Here is a 20,756-nt window from a genome sequence, read left to right on the forward strand (position 1 = left end):
ATAGCTCGCGGACTAACCGTTAATCCCGGGAAGACCGCCCTAAGGGCCTAAATAGACTTAGGCTGATCCTCGAGAATATTTAACATGTAAAATGCGGTGGTAAAGGATTAGGTGAAGGAAATTTATGCAAAGGCTTCTAATCGATATTTCTAAGCCCTCAGTGTATGACAGTTTGGGATAGGGGATAAATCTTTACTGTCAAATTTTACAGGATAATATTTCTGAAGGATCAGCTTGGGTGTGTTTGGTTGGAAAATAGGGCCCTTAATTATCTGGGCATGAGTTCTTTCTCCACCAAGAGGTAAAATACCTTGATATTTTGCTTGATAAGAAGCTTTTCTGCAAAGCTTTCTTATTCTTTCTGCAAAGCTTTTCTTTTTTTGGGGCCTTTTGTCGAAAGTCGTTCTATGGTTTTACAAAACTGTCGTGAGACCGATAGCGTCGTATGGATCCGTGATTAGGTGACCGAGAGTCGAGTTTAATAACTCGGCATGGGCACTACAACGGCTCCTGAGACTTTCGTGTCTGGCAGTTACAGGAGTTATCGGAACAGAGCCAACGGCTGCTCTAGGGGTAATGCTGAGCCTGTCACCATTTCCGTTCTTAATTAAGGCGGAAACGAGCTTGGCTGCTTTGAGGTTACGCTCGGCAGGAACATTGAGGATCGGGTGCCATCCGGCGGACATGTCATCTTTTGATAAAGGATCTTTTGATAAAGGATGACTTTCGATGCGAAAGTTTTCCCAGGAGACAGGTTAATGCTACAATGGACACTAGATCCGAATGGAGCAACCGCGACGAAGAACTATTTGAACTTGGAGCGGTTGCACTATTCACAGATGGCTCTCATATGGAAAGCTATTCAGGGGCCGGCTACCAATGTTCTGAGCTTCAGATCGATGGATCAGTGCCTCTTGGCCGATACACAACTGTGTTTCAAGACGATGTTGCTCCCATAGTGTTTGCAGCGTTTGCAGTGTATAGGCTGCTGCTGCCCGGCATCGTAGGAAGGAAAATACAAATCTTTTCGGATAGCAAGACTGCGATTCTTTCCATATCTGGTTGGAACACGCTGACTAAAATCTAAATCTATATTACCACTCGTTTAATTCGCATTTCATTCGGATTTTCTAAAGTTTATTTGTCATAAGCTGAGATTCTTTTTAATCTCAGCAATTTTGAAAATAAATCCGGATTATTGTCAACGTATAAATGCGACCAGTAAATGTTGAGACCTCTTCTAAATTGTCCAGTACAGATAACGAGGGGGCAAATATAGATGCAGATGCCGGAGATGTTTTGTGGGCCAATTGATGAGGAAAATGTGAAGGGATAGGGGAGGAAGGGTACTTGAGATTTTGCCTCGGAGAAACGGAATATTCAATTAAAACCATTGACAATTTTGAGTGTAGAAGTGAGATTCCCTCGGAGACACTGAGAGACTATCTAATGAGAACCAATATTAAGTATTAACGGTTCGATGGCCATTAATGGGAAGGTATAGAGTCTATTTGGGAGAGACTTAACACACAAGCACTTTTAGCACATTCTCCATCTGTGAATGCCTCCTAAATCATTCAATTTAGCATTGGAGATTAGTGAAGAGCACTAAATTCTCGCGCGTGCTTCAAAGCACCAGTCTCTGGTGGAATCTAATTAATAATCCATTAGGTTGTTGTGTAATTGTCGTATTTATTGGCACCAGAAAACGGCAAGAGCGCAAACGCCCACAACAAACCAAGGCTTAGACTCATGAGGATTTTGCAATAAGGATCGACAGGCGAATGATAACAAAAAGCCTTCAAATGCTATATGCAGAATCAGCTAAAAGCCACAAGAACCCAGTGACAAATTTTCCACAGGGATTTCGAGGATAATTGCAGATGAATCATGGATTAACAGCTAAATATTGACGCAGTTTCTCCCGCCAAAATATCGCACGATAGTTTAGGACAAAAAGTCTATTTGGGAAGTTGACTTTTTGCCATTTAGAATCTAATGTGATAACATCCGGATGCTAAAACATGCTCATCGGGGAAAAAACTGCTAATCAAATTACAGAGAGCAAAAAAAAATGATCAAAGCATAGAACATGCAACAGATTCGAGGAAGAAAGTGAGGAATTTTGAGGAATTCAGTTAAATGAACTCTACCCTTTAGCGTTGAACTTTCCAAGTGCCATAAAATAGAGGAATGGAGGGTGGAAGGAAATACCTCGGCATTCAACTTGTGAAATTTAAACCCCAAGAGACGCACTTTTGTGTTTTCCTGGCGTCAGGTGGAATTAAATATTTTCATGGTATGTGACCAATGAGGAAAATGCCACCACACTGTAATTTTTATTTACATAGCGGACTCTTTAAACAGTGACGTGGAGAGGCTTGCACTGGATATTCAAATTAAAGAGTCATACACTCTGAAGAAATTTACCTTAAATAATTTTGAGTGATTGTTCATATGAAGAGGAAGACCATCATTTGATTCTCTTATAAGCAATTTGGCTCATTGATAAGAGGTCTGAAGACTTCTTTCAGCACTTGAAGATGAAATTGTCGTTTTAAACCTTTTACGGCACGTTGAAACGAGACTATTTCGAAATAAACTCCGAAATACACTTGTGAGTCTCGGAAAATCTCCTCTAATGGTTTATTCATGAGATAAAATCCCTCTGCCACGTGTCTCCACTAAAATGTAAGGTCAATTGAGAGCATTTAATCGACGGCATCTTGATTCAAAATCTCCATTTAAATACAAAAATTCCCTATAGAGTTTTAGTCTGATGGAGGTTTTCCTGCTTTTCCCTTCCTAAAGTTTTCCTTAATCAGCTGCTTAATCAGTCATTTTCAGTTCTCATTTTGTCCGCATGGTGTCGGTAGAGCTTCTGTTCGCATTTTGAAATGTTATAAATGTCAAAATGAATCTATTTTTGCTTTGTTGTGGGAAAAATTAAAGCAAAAAGGCTCATTTCATTACAATTCCCCTCATAATCACTGAGTAATACTTTGAACAGTTTTTATCGTAAAAAATAATTATAAATTTTGCCAAACTTGTGTGAAAATTTGATATGAAAATTCAAAACTTATATTCAATTTTTCGAACATCAACGATTTTATATCCAAATAGGGTAAGTGTGCCAAATTTCGGCGTACAGTCAATGTTCCTCAAATTTGAACGACGGTTGAGTTCAAAATGTTAAATTTGAGGTTATGAAGTCTGAATTAGAACTATTTTCCTCTGGTATTTTCTAATTATTATCGTATTATATTAACTTCCGCAATAAAATACATCTATTTCACAACAAATTACATTGATATATTCGTTAAAGGTTTTTATCTTAATTTAGAGAAAAAGGCATTTCACATGAATTCCGTTCCGTTTATGAAAATATTGTTCAAATTTGAGGAACTATACTGTATAGTTGCTTTTTCTTTAACTTGAATAGTTATATTATGTTACTGTAGTGACTATATTACGGAAATAAAAAAAATACTCCCTCCGTTCCGAAATAAGTCGTACGTTTGGGGAAAAATTAGGGATTAAGGAATGGTTTCAGAGAATGTTTTTGTTATTTGCAAATATTTTATGTATGAACTATCCTCCATGTTCAGGGATAATATGGGGATCCTATCACGATGGTAAGTTGAGGATTCGATATGTTGAAGTTGTCCATTTTTCGCGTTTTTTTCAAAGAGCTCCGGTAGATAGTTAATTACTAAAATATGGACTGTGATTAACATTACAGGCTAGAATTTGTTCTAAATTTTTAGTATGCACAAGTAGAACTCAACAGTTATTACCGATATGACATTTTTTATTGCTTAAATTTTGCAGAATGAACAATAAAAAGAACATTCTTTTTTATGTGTTCGAATATCTGGATGCAAAATGGTGAGAGATAGGGACTTAGGACCTTCAGCGGACCCCACATAAGTTGACCCTGGAACCATTTATATGTTTCTCTAAAACATATGCAGAATTGAAAAAAGGAATCGCACGACATGCTTTCGAGCAATCCCAAAAAACATGATTTTAGAGGGGAAGGGGAGGGGTGGGGGCAAAATGAAGGACATATTAATGGTCCCAGGGTCAACTTATGGGGGGTCCCTCGAAGGTCCCAAGTCTGTATCTCTCACCATTCCGTACCTATTTTAGATTGAAAATAAAACGCCAAAAATAAGACATTTTTAAGACATTCGTTCCTCAACATATCATCAAGACTGGACCCCAATTTTAGTACTGGACCTTAGCAATAGTTCTTTACAAGAAATAATTGTTGATACACAAAACATTTACCAACAAACTTTTCCTTAATCCCATTTTTTCCCAAACGTATGACTTATTTCGGAACAAGAATTTTTCCCAAACGTACGACTTATTTCGGAACGGAGGGAGTATTATTTTAAGTGGATTAGTCATAAACGATCCAGATATCGAAGCGCCCGGATTAGCACACTTGACTATAGTTGCATGCAAGTCCCAAAGTCTCAAGTTTTAAATGTAATATTTTTAAATTGATTTTTTAATTCCTTCTTCTTAAGAAGTGTTGCTTGGAACCTTGTAGACAGTTTATCGTCTTTATTTACTCTAAAATCATTCTTAATAATGCATTGAAAAATGAATAAAAATGTAGACAGAGCTTTGGTGCCCTAGTTCGGCCACCTTTATTCTCATAGTTCCTTGTCCTTCGGGAATTCTTTCAATGGCTTTTTCGTGTCATCTCGTTTGTCGAAGCTACATTTTTTATTCTATTGCATTGTATAATAATCTTTAGATAATGTAAAAACTAAAAATTTATGGAAATTCGAGGAACAAAAAAGGTGGCCGGAATTGCAAGCTGACCGGAATTTGGCACACTTACCCTAGAGTTTCCATTTATTTTTTTACCCAAGACACTATTAGAGCATCAAATTCCACTAATTGTAATTCCACTAAAATTGTTCTAATATTTATCATTAGAACAATTTTATTTGAAATTGGACATTGTCATTAATGATGAGGCAAATAAGACTTTAACCTCTGTAGCCAATAAAACAATAATATTGTGTAGGATTATTTAAACCGATATCTACACAGCCAGATGTCGATTCTACAAAAGTGTCTTGGCTAAAAGCTAAATAGCTTTCTACGTTCGATTTTCGAATTTTCAAACTAGGGACAGGGTGGGCTTTGAGCTCTGGAGCTAGATTGTTATACGATTTTATCGCATATTTTGACAGGAATCTAGGTCTAACAGTTATTTTATTTAGTTCCACAATCTTTTTGTAGAGATAAATTATATTACGTTTAAGCAAAATTTCCTTTAGAAATATTCGAAAAAGTCGTATATCAATGTAGCCCCATAGCTCAAAGTAACCCCACTTCCCCCTAAACTTTCTCGCAAGAATGTGGAAACTTATACAGCAGTCCTTTTTAAAACTAATCTTAATGAATTTACTTACTGATAATAATGGAAGGGAAATGATATAAAAATCGTTACTTCGATTTTCCTTACAACAAATTGAAGACTTACACTGTTGACACTCGAAAGCCTTCGAAATTCGAAAGGGGTGTTACATCAGTCACCCATCGGCATTATTAAGAAGTCACAATATCTCACTGGTCCTTAAAATCGTTAATTCGAGAATGTCCTGTCAATCTATAAAAGTTTCAGAATCCCAGAAAACTTATTAAGTCTTAATTCATACGAAAAAAATGATAACTTAATATTATACTTATGATGAAATATTAAGCATGATTGAATATAGAATCTAATAAATTGATTAAAATGACTAAAGCTAATCCTCAACAAAAAGTGCTTTTCTGGTTTTTCTCAATACGAGAAGTACCTTGTTCTGACTAGATCCATTGACACTTCCTCAAATCATTTAACTAAGCATTGCATGGCGTATAATTTCCTAACTCCAAATACTTCGCTCCGGAAATAACCCTGGAAGTGCTCTTAACCTTAAACCTAACCTCTATTAGTTCACAAACTGACCTATAAAAATATGATTTTTTTGTGCATTTTTTAAAGCTTTGTTCTGAGTGTATTCTTGAGTCGTGTCTTGCAAAATAATTTACCGTTCGAGCAAGTGATTGTCGGTTTCATTTGTGGTTTCGAGGTGCAGGATTAATTTCCTCTAATTCATTGAATTCAATCATTCCAATTCAACCACAAATCTCCCACGTCTCACAGATATATGCTAAATAGATTTTATTTTCATCCCATATCAATCGCAGGGAGATAAGAGAATTCCACAGAGTATGATGAGCTTTTTTCTAGGAAAAAAAAACTTCTAAAATCGTCTAATGCAATCATTTCATCATACCGCGCAGTTGCAATAGAGGGGGCTTAACATAATTTTTCTGATCTTTGTGATACAAATAGGAATAGTTTAAGTTTTAAATCTTTTTTAAAATTAACACATATTTAAACGGTACAATGTCGCTATCAAATTTTATGGATTTCTTAAATTATCCATGTAATATATTTCTTAGTGTTTAATTCTAATTTTTTCCTCCTTTCCAAGAAAAATTTATGAGCATCGGTCAGTACGGTCATTAGGTTTATTGTTAAAGTTAAAGTGGAGTTCGAACAGTTAAAAAATAGGAAAATAGTAACTCACTGCATTGTTCTATTCATTATTTTATCTTTAAAATTTTATCAATTTTAGCCTTTCCGGACTACTGACACTAACTAAAACTTTAAGTCTGCTTTATAATTATATGAGTGAGGCTCTATTTTGGCCTTTATTTGTTAATATTTGTATTACGGAAAGTATTATGTTTAAATAACTGAGGACCAGTCGCTGTCTAGGCGACTGCTGTACTACTGAGTTATGGGGGTAGCGGGGATACTTACTCTGACTGAGTTTTCTGTCTGACTTTATGTCAATCATGCTTACATTTCAACTTGTTATCGTCTCACACCAAGTCTTCTAGTGCTAACTGCATCATATGATTCCCCAATATCTCAGTGGTAGAGCAGTCTCCTAAATAGGGAAAAGTCCTTTGTTCAAGTCCGAGTGGAGGCAGGAGTTTTCCTGTCTCAGGTGTTTTGTTTACCCATTTTGACTGAAACCAATAATTAAAAATTATGTTAATTAAATTACAAACCTAGATAAACACATGTTCAAAACACTCTAACGGTGATATCACACTAGGATTTTCACAATTTAATTTTAAATTCAATTGAGCCAATTGAGCATTATAAGATTTCTAGAATTTACTTGAAAATTCTCACAGCCAGGACACATTTTGCAAGAAATTTGCTCAATTTTAAATAGTTCCGCGAGATTTTTGATTGTGAATGACTCCGGAAAATGTGTGATAGTACTTAAAATGTCTTATAAGTCACTTAATTTTTATGCAGAAGGATCCTCAAAGCCAGAAGAAAGGGTTGTAGGCAAGGGGCTCATGAAGATACTCTCATACATCGTATGAGGTTATTCCAACTGCGATTTCTTGACACAACAATTTCATTTGAATGGCTTTGGAAAGCTTAATGAATTACTCTCGATACTTAAGCTTCACTCGCGTACAAGTTTATCACTAATCACTGTACTTATTTTAATTTTTTGGCCACAAATAATAATTAATTATGCGTGAATATATTTAATATGAACACTTTTCTTCATAAAGCTACTAGTTTAACTGCAATAAAATTGAAATTAATGAGCAATTTTAACATTTTAATTTGCTGACTTCAAATTTAATTCAGCAACCACACTTATGCTGTTTTAGCATATTTAAACATGTTTCAGTGGACCAAGTTTTAGTTTATATCCTTATCTTCTAAATAAATTGAATTGAATTTCTTCTAAATAAATTGAATTATATCAATAAATAGGCAAAAATCTATCATTATATTGATGGGGAAACCGAAAATCGTCGAGAAATGGAATCTCTCAAGGAAAACTCATCAACTTTTCTCAAAGCTTTCGGCTCAGGCTCCGAGCCTTCATCTTTCATTCCGAGCCGAAAGCTTTAAGAAAAGTTGATGAGTTTTCCTTGAGAAATTCCATTTCCCGACGATTTCCGGTTTCCCCATCAATATAGTTATCTTCACGTCGGTTTTTGCTTCACAAAAATCTATCAATTTGAATGATTTTTAATGCAAAATAACGCATAGGAACAATTCATCTGAAAATTAAATTGAATTTTCAAATTGAAAAAATCCTAGTGTGATAGCACGGTAATATTAATTAAATAGCTTTAGAATTGGGTTGTTTCTTCTTCAGTTTGTTAGATAAGATCTGGGAATTTATATGGGCAGAAGCTCTTAAGGAAATCGTGTGGATGAGGGCCTTAGCCGCCAGAGATTCTTCAGAATCATCAGCGTTCGTCCTACCGATCCACTCCTTATCGAAGTCTAACACGAACTATATATCATTGCTATTCCTGTGTGTGCGAAACATGAAAGCTTTCTTCTACATTTATTCACTCTATTTATTGTCCTTATGCTTGTTATCAGCCCAGAGCCCAAACGGTAAGAGATATCGACTTCTGGTATTCGGTGACCCCTCGTCCCATAAATGCATATTCCCAAATGACATATATTTTTTTTTAGAAAGATTAGTTTAAATATTGACATCTGTGAACATATTAAGTCATGTAACTTTTAAACCGGCCTTCAAAGTTGAAGCCACTTTCTCACATTCATATACAGATTCGTATGGAAATTTTTCTGCAATCGTGACCGTTACACGATATATGTCACAATTGAGGTGTGCCTTGTACACAGGACTCTGTGCCTTTTAAAGAGGGATAAATATTCTATAATGTCCATCTAAAAACATTTTCGTAACTCGAAGTGTAAGCTAAGTTTGGAAGAAATTTATGAGTTGGCTTCAAACAGCCCCATATTAAAAAAAACCTTTTGCCAGGTGGTAGTTTTAAGCTCAAAATTTTAAATTCAACTGTGCCCCTTCAGTTGCAAATGTGCGACACTGTGGTTTTGCACTAAGTTTGGACTACAAAATAAGTTGATTTCAATTTTTGCCAATGTTGGATGTTCCTTGTGTACTGTTTCAATAATATTTTTCAAGTTCATGGAGTTGATATGGCCTGGTGGTCTCCCATGGGAGTTTATAATAACTTCGCAACACACATCTTGGGGCTTATCAGGAGAGTTTTTATGACGAAAGAACCATACGAGGCGCCTCTGGTTCTATCTCCCATTCCCAAGTAAATTATGTGGCCAGAGAGAAGGCATATAAGAGGGAGGGCATTTGTATGAATTCACAATACGAAGAGTAACGCTCAACAGTTCAAAAATATTCAATCAGCACTCGTTCCTGGTCACGTCCAGTCGTCTTCTCTGGAATAAGAAGTACAAAGAAAAAGCGCGAGTTTTAACTGAAAGTGAGAATTAAATCTTGATTCTGGTGAAATTTTTAGTGTGTGGAATCCCCAAAAAAAAATTTATTTAAATCTTGAGTGGTTTTGTGTGTGCGTGGTTAAAAAAAATGGAATCCAGAAGTGACTTAGCACAGTCCTTTGAGACGAACAATTTTGTCCAATTTGCCATGAATGCTCTGAGATTGCGTCGGCAGAAGCCACTTCATCACCTGGAGACGAGTCTCAGTGAGCCCGAGGAGGAAATTGAATTACCTGAAATTTCCCTGGAGGAAGTGGCAAATCATGACAGTGCCTCAGATTGCTGGATTGTCATTTACGATCGTATCTACGATGTGACAAAATTTCTCAAATTGGTATGGAGATGGAAAATTTTATAGATATCTCCTGGGTAATATAGGACCATCTTAATTGAATTTCTCTCTCTCTTGGCAATTCTTTTGCTCCCTGGACACACTGTAGCATCCGGGTGGTGACTACTTACTCCTTGAAAATGCGGGCAGAGATGCCACAATTGCCTTTCGTGGTTCCGGACACAGTCAGGAAGCTGTAGATTCGCTCAAGAAATGGATGATTGGACAGTTGCCTGAAAAAGAAAGAATATTTCGCTGCGATAAACCCATCTTCAAGATAGATTTGCCACAGTGATCACTTCGAAGATTTGCATCTTGATCCAGAACAGTATTTAAAATCACGCCTCTTAAAGCAAAATTGTATTTTTAAGACAGAAGCACATCCACCGTCTAATCATTACAGTCACTGTTAAATAACTTCATCGTTTTTTTATTTATCCTATTACAATTATCAGACTAAAAAGTCCCTACACATTGGAAACTATTTTCCAATTTCCTTCAAAAAAGCAATTTTGACGAAAATTGCTTCCAATGGAGATCCTTAAAGCGGTCTTCAGACTAGAGGTTTAGCCCAATTCCCGTAGGTCTCAAAATTCTAAATAGCGTGTAATTTAATTGATTTTTGAGAGTATAATAGATTATTTATCTTTAATAATACAATCCTAAGATAAATTTTCCCAAAAAAGCATGATTGATAAGAAATTAGAGCAGTCAAGCCATTTGGCTAAGCCTTAGGTCTGAAGCCCGTATAAGTCACTATCATATGTCATGAATTATTAATATTTTAAAATATTTTAGAAGAAGTCTTTCAGGTTTCGCACACACTCTGCCTCGAACACTTCATGTTCTTCCTGTATTCCTTCAATGAATCTGCCCTATCTATGGCAAAATATTTTAGTTGCTAGTCTTTAGTCACACATTTCCTGAGAAAAATAGGTTAGATTCTCCAAAGGAATATGCAAAAAATATGAAGTGTTCGAAGCTAGAGTGTGTGCGAAGCCTCAAAGCTTTCTACCAATCCTAAACATCATTTTCTTGTTAATACTAATTAATAAACATTTATTAGTGTCCTAATAAGGTTGCGTAGCAGAAAATATTAAGCTTAATTGTTTTCTTTTTGAAGCTTTACTTGCGTTCAAAGCTTTAATTTTAATCCTATTTAATAACACGTTAATATAAATAATGATTGTTTAAAAAAATCGTGTGAATAATCCTAAATGAAAAAATTAATGTTTACGAGAATATTTTGTATTTTTTAGCAAGTCTTTTAATTAGGAATTTGAGAATGAAAAAAGTTGAGATCAGTTGTCAGTGCAACTCACGGGAGAAAACCACGCCCTCATGCGGGAAAAAGGTTGTCAGTGTCTCTGAATAATCCGTATTTAAATCCGAATAAAGCTTATTCGAAGTGAAAAAAGTCAAAAACATTTTTAAAAAAAAAGTAAAAATATTTATGTAGTGTTTGAAGATTCTTTTAATCCATAATTTATTAAAAATTCCTCTCAAGTCTCAGATTAACAGATCTTGAATCTCTAAGAAAATATATGGTGGTAATAAAATTAAAAGTTTCTAATTTCATGATTTATCTATTTAAATTTACTTAATGATCTTCTACATTTGAAGGTTTGATCAGCCTTAAAAGTAAATAAAACCTAAAAATAAGTTTAACACCTCCTTTTTTCGATTCGTTGTTGTGAACTTTGTAACATCCCAACTTAGAAACTTAAAAAAATTGACACTTTAAAATTAAGGATGTTTAATGGAGAATACGAATTAGCCTTGTGTGTCAGACACACTTATGACTTAAGCTGAGAAGTGGTTTACCATAATTATAATAAAAAAATGGACTATATTCTCATCAGTTTCCCACTAACCCATCTGTCTGTTTAACCCTTTAACACTTTAAGGATGATTGGGACACCGGTGTCCCAAAAATAAAACCAAATTTTCGGACTATTTATAGGACAAAATAACTTTCCATAGTCAAAAAATAAGTTTTTAGTTTTGTTACACTGGTGCCCAGCACGTCTTTAAAGGGTTAAGGACGAGTGGCACACCGGTGTCCCAAGAACTAAAACATTCTTTTTCAAACTATATAAAGTTATTTTCTCCTCTAAATAATCCAAAAATTGGTTTTTATTTTAGGGACACCAGTGTCTCATTTGTCATTAAAGGGTTAAGTCGTAAATCTGTCTAGAGCATTTCAAAGCCAATTTAAAAATTTAACACTTAAAGATTTTTTCTTAGAATTGAGGGGAATATCGCAGATTGACATTTAAAAAAGAAGCAACACAAATATATATTATTGACAAATAATAAAGTTGTAAATAAAATAATAAAATAATAAATATGTTAAAAAATCACATATTCTTATGTGGTGGCTACACCTGCAGCTTAAGTTTATAGACGGTTTAACACTATGTTTATCAAAATTATAATTGGACTACATTTCCATCCGTTTCCCACTAAACTGTCTCTCGGTTTAAGCCTGTCTAGGGCATTAGATTTTCAAGAAAATCTCAGAAAAAATTCAAGAATCGTGGTAAACTGGCATAAAAGTTTATATTTCGGCTAATAATATCCATTTTTTATTTCTTATAATTGTTTGATATAAATTTTCAAAACACTTTTTTATATGAATATTTTTTAAAAAAAAATTTGTTTGTATAAATTGCATCAAAATGCATAAATGTCAGAAAAATGACCAAATTTTGATAATGGTATATTATCTGTCAGTGTGTTTCTGTCCTTAAGCTTTTTGGCAAAAGCTCACAAAAGTGCCTCAAAAGATGATTTTGATGAAGTAATAAACAAATAAAATAAATACAACTGTCACATCAATGTTATTAATAGAACTAATTAGTCGTAATTAAATCGATAAGGATTAATTACTTAGAGGAATAAAAGGAATTTTAATGCATTTATCAATATCCCATTGAAATGTAATTCTATTTTAATTGTGTGTATTCCTTATCTATGTATGTTATTATAATGTAAATAAATTATTACACAAAAAGCATAAAACATGGGTTAATTAATTAATTTTGATTACCAATTAGAACTTGATAGTGCTTACTGATCAGTTTTGAGACTCATTTAACAGAAAATAAAAGGTATAGAGTTCTTATTTATTAGCTATTCTTGAAGGGTTAATCTACTACTTTAAACATTGCAAAATTCTTAATGTACGTACATCTTCCAAATTTAGACATATAAGCAAAATTTTATGCATTTCTGAATGAATTAATTAGGTAATTATGGCAACTATTTATTATATTTCCAAATAAATTGCGCACAAAAAATATAATGATACGGAAAAATTTTTAAATTACTGATCCCTGACGTACTTTCTACTTTTTTCAGGTTAAACCCAAAACAACTCGAAAGAAAAAGAGTTCTTAATCAGATAAAAGTATGACGCATTTATTTTGTTAATTGTACAGAGATCTCAATAATATGTATTCACGTGATTGTAAACAACGTACTATATTTTGATAGGTACTATGTTTTGCTTTATTTTATTTACTTTTATTACTAAATTAAAAGAAAAAAATAAAAATGCGCAATCATTTCAGCATAGGGGAAAGTACCCAGTTTTTAAAATATTAGGTGGCATGTGTCACATTTATTTGGAAACAGAGTAAAAAGAGTCTAGTCACTACACTGAGAAAAAAAGAGGGTGCGATTAACTTTTTTACCTCATAACTTTAACACTTTTTAGGTGTAAAAATATATCAACATTTTTTAATGTTAATTTTACACCTTTTAAGGGTAAAATCAACATGAAAAAAGGGTAACTTTAACCCCCAATACACCTAAAAAGGGTAATATTTACACCGATTTCGGATCAATACTGCATGGTAAAATTAACATTTCCGGAATGTTATTTTAACTTTTCCGGATTTCTCTAATAAGTGTATGAAATTTGGGATCGTGCGAAGTATGGCCATCCTCCCCTATAATAATTCTAAATTGTAAATGAATTTCCACCTTTTTATTTTAAATTGTGAAATTCTGCTTAGCTTAAGATAAAAATAAGCTTTTAAAAAAAAAGGAGTGGCAAAGCGTCCCAGGCTTTGTGAAGTGCACGAACTCGTGACCTAGATGCCATCCCTCAACCAAAAGTACTTTTGCATCATTTACTGTTTACCGGTTCTCAACTGATTTCAACCGATTTGTGAGTCACTCGAAAGATCACACAAAATAATTTTAAGAGTAATAAAATTGATTTTCGGACAAAAATTACTTATGGATTCATACCTGGTTCACAATCGATTTGAATGGATTTATAAATCACTCAAAATATATTACCGATATTACCCAAAATAACTTGACTAATATAATTGAACTTCGAATAAAAATTAGTTATTGGTTATGAACCGGTTCAAAACCGATTGAATCCGATTCAGTTTTATCGGAAAGTTTACGCTACCGTGTGGTCTCTAAACAATCCCATGCCTAAAATGCTAGGTTCATTATTGATTTATAACAGATTGGAATCAGTTGAGGCCTATCAGGAATTCCAAGACCTTTCCAACGAGCCCAAACATGATCCCATTCGCCTAATAAATGCACTCTCTAGAGCAGAGGTGTGCAAGAATCGTTAAAACCGAATAAACGTCAAAATAAGTTTGTTCTAGTAGCCTTTTGATCATTGACGTACATGTTTCATTTGACGTTTATTCGGTTTCAACGGTTCTTGCACGCCTCTGCTCTAGAGCCTTTTTTTAACCTTTTACCTTGAAAAACAGTTATTAGCCAATTGGGATTGATGTAGCTGGATAAGAAATTTCAGAACCTTTCCAAAAAGTCCAAATTTAAGCAAATTGGTGGAAAAATGAGCCCTCCAAAGTGGCTGAACTTTGACCTTTAATAATTCAAAATGGCGATTTTTTTTCGGTCATAGGTGTTATGGATAAAATGTTGACCTGAAGTATTCCCAAAAGTCCTGGGCCAATTTTGAGAAAACCCAAAATACATGGCTTTTGAGATGGAGGACAGTAATGACCACTACAGATTGGGAGAAATTTTCATCAAAAATTGATATTTTTGAAAGAAATTGCCTGCAAAACTTCTGTCAAAAATGGAATTTTTGGCAAAAATTACTCCCAGTGTGTAGAGGCCTTAAGGGAAAAAGTAAAAAATATCTAGGGATAATGTTTTGCTTGTTGGGGGTCCTTGAAGACCGGTAGTTGATATCTTATATCGTTTAAGCTACAGGATGGTTGGAAAAAAGTGGATTATAATAACTGTCCTCTCTTTTGGCCTCTACACATTGGGAGAAATTTTTGTCTAAAATTGCTTTTTGAAGGAAATTCCCTGCAGCATTGTAGGGGGAAACGTCAAATTTCTGTCAAAAACGCAATTTTTGACGAAAATTGCTCCCAATGTGTAGACATCTTTTGATAAAGCTTTCTGGTTACTTTAAGTTTAGCTGTAATGACTGTACATGTGTACATAGCATACAAAAATTTTCTTTTTTTTTTAATATTTTCTTATTAAGATAATTATTCGTAATATTAATAATAATTCAAACGTGAGCCCAGATATTTAAGTTTCAAAGTTCATTAGAAACTAGTGAAAATAGTTATATTGTGCCCTAACCTCAAATTAGGAATTTCAATTCAGAATTTTGCGTTCTTATATTAAATTACCTTGATAATAATTAAGAAACGATTGCAAATGGATATTTCGGATAGTAAAATATTAAACACTTCATTAAGTTTTAAAATTCAATAAAGAGATTGTGTTTTAACTTAAAATTAAATTCGTCTTACAACGTTATCGTTCGAGATAAATAATTTTCTTTTTGTCTGTCTCAATTTTGCGATTTTATCCAAAAATACTTTCAACTATGTTAATTTTTTTGAGTTTATCGCTATTAAAACAACTTAGAGTTTTTAGGTTAAACCAAACTTAACCTCTCATTTATATACATTTCTTAAAAAAATGAGAGTACAATTATTATTTTGTTTAAGCTCAGGTGAAGCTGTGTCTTTCATTTAAATCTTTCATTTTACTGAAATTTAGAAGGAGTTACTTTATGTATTTTTCCTACGAAAACGTAAGCATTTCAAGCTTCAAAGACTTCCTCAAATAATCCAAAGTAATGAAAGTGGTCTATAGAATTCATTCCAACTCTTAAAACATTCCAGTTAGAAGTTTTCTAAGCAACTAACCTTGGCTTTAAGGAGAAAGTCTGCCCGTTAAATTAATTATACCATTCTGAATTGTTATAATTTGAATGCTTAGAGCGACACACAATTTCACGAAATTCATCAAATGAATCGCTATAGAAAAGTTAATTAATTAAAGAAAACTTTTATACAACAAAAGTTTTTGGCGAATCTTTTCTTGCGTCATTCTTAAACTCCATTGCTAAATTTTGTCCCTATTTATTGTGAAAAGGCAAATGATATAGAACGACTCTTGCTCGGTTTTTGGTGGATATTTAAAATTTAGGAAGAAATACATTTTCCTAATTAAAATTACTTCTTCTGTGCGTTTTGTGGTCATATCCTCTTTTCCTATTTCATCATCCCTGATGGCTAAGAAAAAGGTCTAGGTCGATGTCTTGAAAATGTCTCTCTAATTTCTTCATGTGTTTTTCCACTGCTCTTGGCAAATTGTCTTTAAGAAGGCAAAGAAAAAAGAAGACTCATAATCCCGTGGCTTGAACTAAAACACCCCTCAAGCAAAATTGAAGAAAAAAGAGAAGACTCCTTATCGCATTTCATTTAATTTTGTATACACAGAAGCAAAATAAAATACAAAAATCTTACATTATATAACAAACATAAGAAAGTTGATGACTTTTTCATTTGGTCGATTTTTTGAGGATATGGAGAGAGAATGGAAAATGAAAAAAAGGAGAGAAAATATACACAAAATTTGGTGATAATGTCCGGAGTTTCTTTTTTGTTGCTGTTGCTTGGAGAACACAAAAAAGGAGTGATAAATGTTTAGCAAGTAAATTTCCAAATGATTTACTCTCCGTAATATACACGAGTGCTTTAGCAATTTGCACCAACTACGCGACTAATCTCTGAAAGATGGACTAAGCAATAAAAACGCAGAAGATTGTCGACAGAACGAAAGGGTGAAAGTACCCGGAAGTTATTGTTAAGAATTTTTTTCCCAAGAAAATACACGATTTCTAACATAAAATAAAGAGGTGGAAAAGCATCCAAGCTTCGCAGAAGGCTCGAACTTGTGACTTGATGCAAAGTTTTTGGTGATCGAAATCATGTGAAATGGGATAAAACATTCACGAATTTCAAATTCCATCTGTTAACCAGCCATATTATACTAGAAATGTCGTTGGTTTTCGAAAATTCAAATAGATCTTCGAAATTCTTATAGAATTCTTGCCCAAAGCTTTATAAATTTATGAAATCCATCATTAAAAAAGAATTAAATACGTTGACTTATTAATTTGTGGAGAAATATAATCGTATAGAAATATTACGATCTTAACTATTTTGATTTTAATCGAAATAAAATAAGAACAGCTATTTTTGACACTTCGAAATTCGAACAAAATTAACAACAATTCAAGGTACCTTGCTAATGGTTTTCTAAATAGGTCTTTTCGATTTTTGTTTTATTGAATATATGGAAATAGGATATTTTAAAATAATATTAACAATAACGAGAATATTTAAAAACAGATAGTAGAAGTGCTCATAATTTTGGACAGGGTGCTTATAAGCATCAATGTCCTGGGTTTAAGGTGCAATATTTCCAATATTAATTGAATTTTTTGTTGCTCTCTTTTTAGGAAGGGTTGTTTAGAAGATTGACAAGCTATTTAGTATATTTAGTAATGAATTGATATGTAAAGATTAACTTGATTGTAATTTTGGACACCTTGCTTGTAATTTTGGACACTTTGCTGGTAATTTTGGACAGCCATTCCACCGCAATAGGTTGCCCATTATTCTCCATTTCAAGAACCTATCTTACCAAGTCTTCTTCCTGTCTATGAGAAGGAAGCGTAGGATATCCCAAGGAGCCCTAAGACTCTCCATATATTTCATAAAAGAGAGTTGACTTGAGCTGTCCAATTACGCGCAGACTCATGCATTCCTTTGCCTTTCTGGGACTCTTTTAAGGCTTTTTGGACTGCATCTCGTTCGTAGAGGTGATACTCCTTGGTTTCTCTAGGCATTTATACAATTTGGTCATCAGAAAAGGTAAAATTTTAGAAAAGAAACACATACTGAAGTTTCAAAAATGCAATTGTAACTTAAATGATTTTCAAAATCTGCGAAAAAGAAGAAGTATTTAGATAGAATACATTATTCATCAAATATTGGAAGAAAATTTCATAATTTTTTAATCGATTTATATTTAGTGCTCAATTTTACCGTCAAATTATCTTAAATTAGAAACTGTCCAAAATTATGAGCACTTTCCCTAAATGGATCGTAATGAACGTATTTGTCGCAATGTGCTAAGAATTGCGAAGAGCCATCTTTCTAGACCTTCTAGACTTCTCCAAGGCTGTTGACAGTATTCTTCATGAGTTAATGGTGCAATTCAAATTAAAAATCAACATTCTTTTTTAGTACATGACTGTTCCCAAATGCTTCTGCATTATTGACTATCCTTTGTGTTGGTTGCTGTCTCGACTTTTTCCCAATTCCCGCCGTGTTCTAAAACCTTCAAACAGTTGTGACCGGAACCAACACAAATAAAAGCCCATTAAAGTGCCCGCTTTGTAATCCGGATGATTGGGAGACAATATGACAGGTGTTCGCTTCGTTATCCGGATGGATTTTTTGAATTTGTTCAACGTCTCGAAAATATAATACAATATATTTTTGTAGAATTAGTATGAAAGTTTGAAAGAAGATTAAAAAGTCATAATTAGAGAATTCTAAGCTATAATACTTCATTTATTAAACAAAAACTTCGCAAGATAATACATTTACATTGGTGAACAGACATGCACATGCATACATAACCTCAAAATTATTTTATATGTAAACGTCGATAACTGTATATGGAAGTAATTGAAAACAGTACAGTGCTAAAATAAAATGTTCATTTTTCATTGGACTAGCACCCTCATGAAAAATTCTGTCAAAAGCCATGGAGTAAAGTGCTAAAAAACATGTTCATTTTCAGCTCATGATTGTTCTCAAGTGCCTCTACATAATCGACTTTTCTTTGTATTGGTTCCTGTTACGACTGTTTGGTTTTAGAGAAAAGTCCATAATGCAGAAGCACTTGAGAACTGTAAAGTTCTAAAAATTAATGTTTGTGAGAAATATTTACCCTTTTTCATTTTTTTTCTTGCACTCTACTGTTCTCAAGTGCTTCTGCATTATCGACTTTTCCTTGTGTTTGTTTTGTTCTTGATTCGACTTCTTCCCCAGTCCAAGGACATGTTATTAATCTACCAAATAGTCGCGACAAGAACCTATACAAGAAAAAGACAGTTATGTAGAAACGCTTGAGAACAGTAAAGTGCTAAAAAAAAATATGTTGATTTTTTATTCAAATAGCGCCATTACTCTATCGCAAATTAAGTGACCTGTTTGATTTTTTAGGGGTATCCGTTCGTCACTTCTTACTTGGCGATTCGATCTCTTGTTGTCAGATCTGATGACTTGATCTCGTCTTCCCTTGGCTTCACTCAAAGGGTTCGTCAAGGCTCCATATTATGAGTCTCAAGCTCTTCTCTCTCTTCATCACTGACCTACCACAGGTAGTCAAATTTTGTGGTTATCGTGGAAATAAACCGACGTGAAATGCAATCAACAGCAGGGGGTTCCGGAAGGGAAACACATCAACTATCTCCAGAGCTTTCGGCTCGATCTCCAAGCCTTCGTCAGTGGTTAAGTTTTGTAAATTTTTCCTCTGAGACTCTTCTATCATTCTGTCCACGTGGTTTCTTGAACATAGATTTGTCAAGAAACTTATGGCCGACACTGTATGTTCCCTATATTAAAGTTAGTTATTGAGTTATACATTATAGTTTAATTCCCCTGTAATTTGTAGTACAACTAATATTAATTCATCAATTTGTTAGGTGAGATTCTTAACAATCTCACCCACTATAATCCTAACAAAATCCCATGACCTCCGATCAGCTCCAAACTACCAGAATGTGTTTGGCTACTTCCTGATCACGAATATATGGATGGCTAAAAACCGTTCCCGTCCGTCCGTCCGTTTTAGTACCTAAACCCTGTTAATTAAGTATTTCTTGTCAAGACTTCATAAACTTTCAAAACAAAATAGTAATTCCAGTATATTTTCTATTTCATCCGAGACACCTTCATGGGGATTAAAACATATGGCAAAGATATTTTACCTCAGGAACGAACCATTAGGGAATATCTCCCAAGACATTTCGATGTTTGTACAATGGGGTCCATTTCGAATTACCCCCATTGTTACAAGCCTTAATAATGCACTTTGGGGGTCGGGATATTTAAAACTTCACAGTATCGAAAATTAAAGGGATTATACAGATCGTTCTCCCCATAGAGTTCGAGCAATAAAATGGTGCGCAATAGACTATTTTAGTTCTTCTTTTTGTATCTTTTTTCACACAAAAAAGCCATCCGATTAGAAATTTAATTGAGAAATTGTTGAGGCAAATTCTACATCAAATCGCCATACAAAATCTCACCAAAGATAACCCCTGACTAAGGTCCATAGCTTTGTCACTCCATTGAAATTTGCTTTGTCGTCAAAGAGTGCTCTTTGACTTGCGAATGCTAAAATGAATTTATAATTGGCCAAAAGAAAGATTGTATATTCTTCATGATAGAATTTTCACGTTTCACGCAAATTCGGAGGAAAATAGGGGAGCAGGGGGTACACAGGGGAAAATTCGCTTCACGTGACGAGATCTTCCGCAACGATATTCCCTTTCCACAAGTCCATGGTAATTTATTCTCGATTTGGCGAGCCCAAAAAACTTTGCCATCAAGATAAGCATTTTGGGACGAGAATTGAGTTCAGGAACTTGGACACTGTGCCCGGGGTTCAATTAAAACTTTCTTCCAATGCTTCTCCAATGCTGAATTATCTTGTCTTGCACATTTTCTC

General features: G+C 34.0%; 1 protein-coding gene across 1 annotated transcript; it reads left to right on the top strand.

Moving 5' to 3' along the window:
- The first annotated feature begins 8,981 nt into the window (after positions 1-8,981).
- On the top strand, positions 8,982-11,106 carry LOC129806260 (uncharacterized). The gene is made up of 2 exons (XM_055854726.1): positions 8,982-9,692; positions 9,799-11,106. The coding sequence occupies exons 1-2, from the start codon at positions 9,447-9,449 to the stop codon at positions 9,982-9,984; spliced, it is 432 nt and encodes a 143-aa protein (XP_055710701.1). The 5' UTR covers positions 8,982-9,446; the 3' UTR covers positions 9,985-11,106.
- Positions 11,107-20,756: the final 9,650 nt, after the last annotated feature.

The sequence above is a fragment of the Phlebotomus papatasi genome, chromosome 3 (assembly GCF_024763615.1).
Source record: "Phlebotomus papatasi isolate M1 chromosome 3, Ppap_2.1, whole genome shotgun sequence".
In the NCBI taxonomy this organism is placed as follows: Eukaryota; Metazoa; Arthropoda; class Insecta; order Diptera; family Psychodidae; genus Phlebotomus; species Phlebotomus papatasi.

Coding starts and splice junctions, on each gene's coding strand:
- LOC129806260 (XM_055854726.1), top strand. CDS start 9,447: ATGGAATCCAGAAGTGACTTAGCACAGTCCTTTGAGACGAACAATTTT. Junction 9,693..9,798: donor TGACAAAATTTCTCAAATTG/GTATGGAGATGG, acceptor GACACACTGTAG/CATCCGGGTGGTGACTACTT.